The 3917-nt window shown below is 41.0% G+C and overlaps 1 protein-coding gene across 1 annotated transcript; it reads right to left on the bottom strand.

Moving 5' to 3' along the window:
* Window positions 1-2939: 2939 nt before the first annotated feature.
* On the bottom strand, window positions 2940-3344 carry LOC109703842 (auxin-induced protein 15A-like). Its single transcript, XM_020224564.1, has one exon. It carries the CDS (start codon window positions 3342-3344, stop codon window positions 2940-2942), a length of 405 nt encoding a protein of 134 aa, XP_020080153.1.
* Window positions 3345-3917: the final 573 nt, after the last annotated feature.

The raw sequence follows: 3917 nt of genomic DNA, 5'->3' as shown, positions 1-3917 counted from the left end.
TCCGATTGGCATCCGTGACGTAAGGCGATCCGTTACGTGACGTAAAGCGTACGCGTGGAAGAAGGCGAGAAACGTGGGAGATCCAGAAGCATCGAGACAAGGACGATCCAAGAAGGCTTGTAAAACAAGCAACCCGATCCGATTCCGGTTCCCGGATACGTTGGCTATCCGGTTTGTAAGTTTCCGCTGCCTATTATTTCCAACAACTATAAACAGAAATAAAGAACCATCTTGCAGATCGAGTACGCAGAGTAAGGAACCATATCAGTCTCACGAATCTTGCAGCAACAGTAACCCTTCCGCTGCCAGCAGTTCATCGGCATCGAACTTATCATCATCGCTGTCTTCGCGTACTTCGTCGCCCTTTTTGCGGTTCAGCAGGGCCATGCCGAGGCCGTCGCAGCACCGGAACGCCCAGACGTCGACGCGGTCACCCACGCGCAACCCGTTGCGTTTCACGAAGCGGCCCCAGCTGCCGATGAGGCGGAAGTCGCCGTTGGAGTCGAGGAATTTGAACGTCATGGCGTGCTCCCACCCCAGCCTGTCGAACACCCTCACGGGGAGGCCGTGCTCGCGGTCGACGACGAGCGCGGCCTCGTCAGACGTGATCAGGTCCCGCAGCGACGTCTTCAACACCTGTGTGCGGCTCAGCAGGAGGCGGCCCTGCTGGCTGCTGACGTCCGAGTCCGTCAGCTCCTTCTGCAGGATCCACGTCGGCTGGCTCACCCCCTCCCGCAGCAGCGCCAACAGAATTCCGACGCACCGCGACGGCTTCGGCGCACTGCCGTCGCCCGCAGGACGATTGTCGGGCCGCGGGCTGCGTTTCTTGGCGGTGATGATCGGTGAAGGCGCGGCGGTGCCGACGGCATCAGCTGGGGGGTCTCTCCTCGGCTTCTTCCTTGCCGGAGGTTGCGCGGAGTGCCCCAGCTCATGATCTTGCGCGTTCTCATCAAGATCTGGCGGCTCAGATTGATCGGGAACGTCGGCGCGGTTTCGCACTGACTCCTTGAAGATGGCCATTGATGGTTTCTTGAAGCTTCAATCGACCGGGAGCTCTTCCTGATGATCAAGAAGCTGCTGCATGCGTACGTGATCGCCGAGAGAGAGAGAGAGAGAGAGAGAGAGAGTTGTAAGTGGTTACGTCGCGTAGCATAGCATAAGACATGCATATACGTACATACGTGGAGCAATTCCTAATTCTACTCGAATAATGATTAATCTTAACTTAATGTTGATGTATATTCTTACCGTTAACGATCGTGATATATAACTCGTGTTGGTAACTTCGAGTTGAAGGCGATCGTGCTTTCACCAAATACGCCCCGGGATCGATGTTGAGATTTGGACTTCAGAGCCGTTGGATCAGGTTCATAATGCATTGTTTAAAAAAAAAAACAAAAAACGAAAAAAATCGCTGAGACAAGGAAATTCAATCGAGTTTATCTTTTTATTTTTTTTTTAATATATACGCATATTTTATGACCATATCTAGAATTTGATTATTAATGCTAATTCAATAGATATAAGTTGCAGTACTTAAATAATTAAAAATTTACAATTAAGATATTAATTAATTTTTAAAATCAATAGTAGAGAAAATTTTATTTATTGTTTCATAAAAAAATAAGTGTTTAAAATTTGTGTGCGCTACAAAACGTTTCATTGATCCTACTTAATAAAAGTTACTATTAAAAGGACCCAATTTAAACATTAAAAAAAACTTAAGGATCTAATTGTAATCATTTAAAATTATTTAAAATTTATCCCATAACAAATGAAAATCACACTAATTTATTTATTTACTTATTTATTTTTTATAAAATAAGATAACTATTAAGATCGCACATAATCATTTCTTACAATTCAAAAAAAAAAATCAAACTGTTAACTAACTTGGCACGCAATCAGAGCCATCAATCTCCTTCAATTAATTCCATCCTCTCACCTAACTTGTCGCAAGTATAAATGTCACAGTTGTTAAAATCGGCACGATAAATAATAGATTCAAAAAAATAATTAATATAGAAAAAAGAAAAAAGGATGAAGCACACCGAAATTTACATATATATGATTCGGCTCTGGACGAAGACGAAGCAAAATTTTTTATTAATATCAAAGGTGAAGTGCAAAGATTAAATCTCTGGCAAAATTCAAATTTTCAAATGCCCAATTTTTCAGTGCACTGCTTGGTGATGTTGCTGCGTCCGTACGGCGACCAACCCAAGAAAAACAAAGAAAAAATTAAAGAGAAAAAAGTTAATTAATTAGCTTTATGTAATTGGAGCCGCTCTAAAAGCAATGACCGAGGTATGCATATATAATATATAATTCCAAATTAGAGTTTAGAGTCTAATTCTAATTCTAATTTAATTTAGCTAGATTCCTATTTATACTCTCTATCGGTCAAGCAAAATTTAAATTATATCTTATCCTAATTAGATTAGAATTTTATTTTAATTTATATAACTATAAATTTAAACCAAAATTATAACAACAATTATCTGTAAAAAAGATCGAAAATATTTTATTAAAAGACTTTAATAATGGTGAAGAAGCGGAAGGCGAATTAGATGTTGGATGTTCCGCGCCCGTCAAGAAGATAAAGAAGGACAAGAAAACCAGTCCGAAACAAATCGAATTTCAACTGTACTAGAATTTATTTAATTCAAAGAGAAAAATAAATTTTTACAAATGACTAATTCTAGCTGTTCCTTAATTTCTTCCTCCTCCGTGCACAAACTCTAACATAAAATAGAGCGTACGTAATATAAAAAATAGAGCTCAATATATATACAAGCTCCAATTAATAATCTTTAAATACAAGAATTTAAACAAATAAATGAATTTGATCTTCGATCGTCTTTCTATTTACATCTTCTTTTACATTCTTTTATGAACAATTCCCTCACAAGCCATGGATGCATGCATGCATGCATGCATCAAGTGCGAAAGCACGCGACGAAGCGCTGAAGGTGGCTGCGTTGGCATCGCCGATTCGTATGCCGATGCTCTTCCCTGGCGGCAGCATCGCGGTCGATGACGCTTTCGATACACCGAAAGTAGTCGATGCAGCACGGAATAACGATCGCGCCCGTCTGGTGGAACCCGAACTCCGCCTCGGCCGCGTCGAGCATGGCCGCGAAGAGCGGGTGCTCAAGGTGCCCGACCGGCACCACGAACCTCCGCCGCCTCTCCCCCTGGGCCCCGACCCTCACTGCGACGTGGCCCTTCGGCGGCAGCAGCGATTTCTTTGAGGACCAGGGCCAGTGAAGGTGCAAGTTCTTCCATGAATGGTGTTGCTGCAGCCTCTCTTTGCTCATGATGCTGTCCTTGCCAAGAAACATGAAAACCAAGCGCGCAAAACAGGCTACAAATCAAGAGGGATCTTTTTGAGTGAAAGAGAGAAAGAGAGAGAGAGAGTAAAAGAGAGTTGCAAAAAGGATCTGGTTTTAGCTGGGAGAGGGGGTGTATATATATATAAGAAATAATAATAATAATAAAGCTAATTGGAGTCTAGTTTGAATTGGAGTCGGCGTTGGAGATGATTTTGCTTGGTCAAATTAAGTAGGACACGGTTTCTTTTTTTTTCTTTTTCGTTTGCGTATTAATTATTATTAATTAATTCGATACATATATAATTGGTCTACGTACGGAGCTAGTATTGTTAACCGTTAATTAACACGCGCGCGATTTTTGTTGCGCTCTCCGCTTTGAAACAAATCTAAATAGAATTAAACAACAAAACTTTAGTGAAACTTATTCTAAAATAATAAATTTTATTTGTATTTTATTTTATTAATTGTTCAACAATTTATTGAAAATCACTTTTACTGTGCTTAATTACTTTTTCTAATTTTTCTGAAACTATAGTTTTATTTTGTTAGGATGAGAGATCATAAGAGGGGTTCGGATAACAT

The sequence above is a fragment of the Ananas comosus genome, unplaced genomic scaffold, assembly GCF_001540865.1.
Source record: "Ananas comosus cultivar F153 unplaced genomic scaffold, ASM154086v1, whole genome shotgun sequence".
NCBI lineage: Eukaryota > Viridiplantae > Streptophyta > Magnoliopsida > Poales > Bromeliaceae > Ananas > Ananas comosus.
Note: the sequence above shows the minus strand (reverse complement) of the source record. Positions and strands in the feature narration are given on the sequence as shown.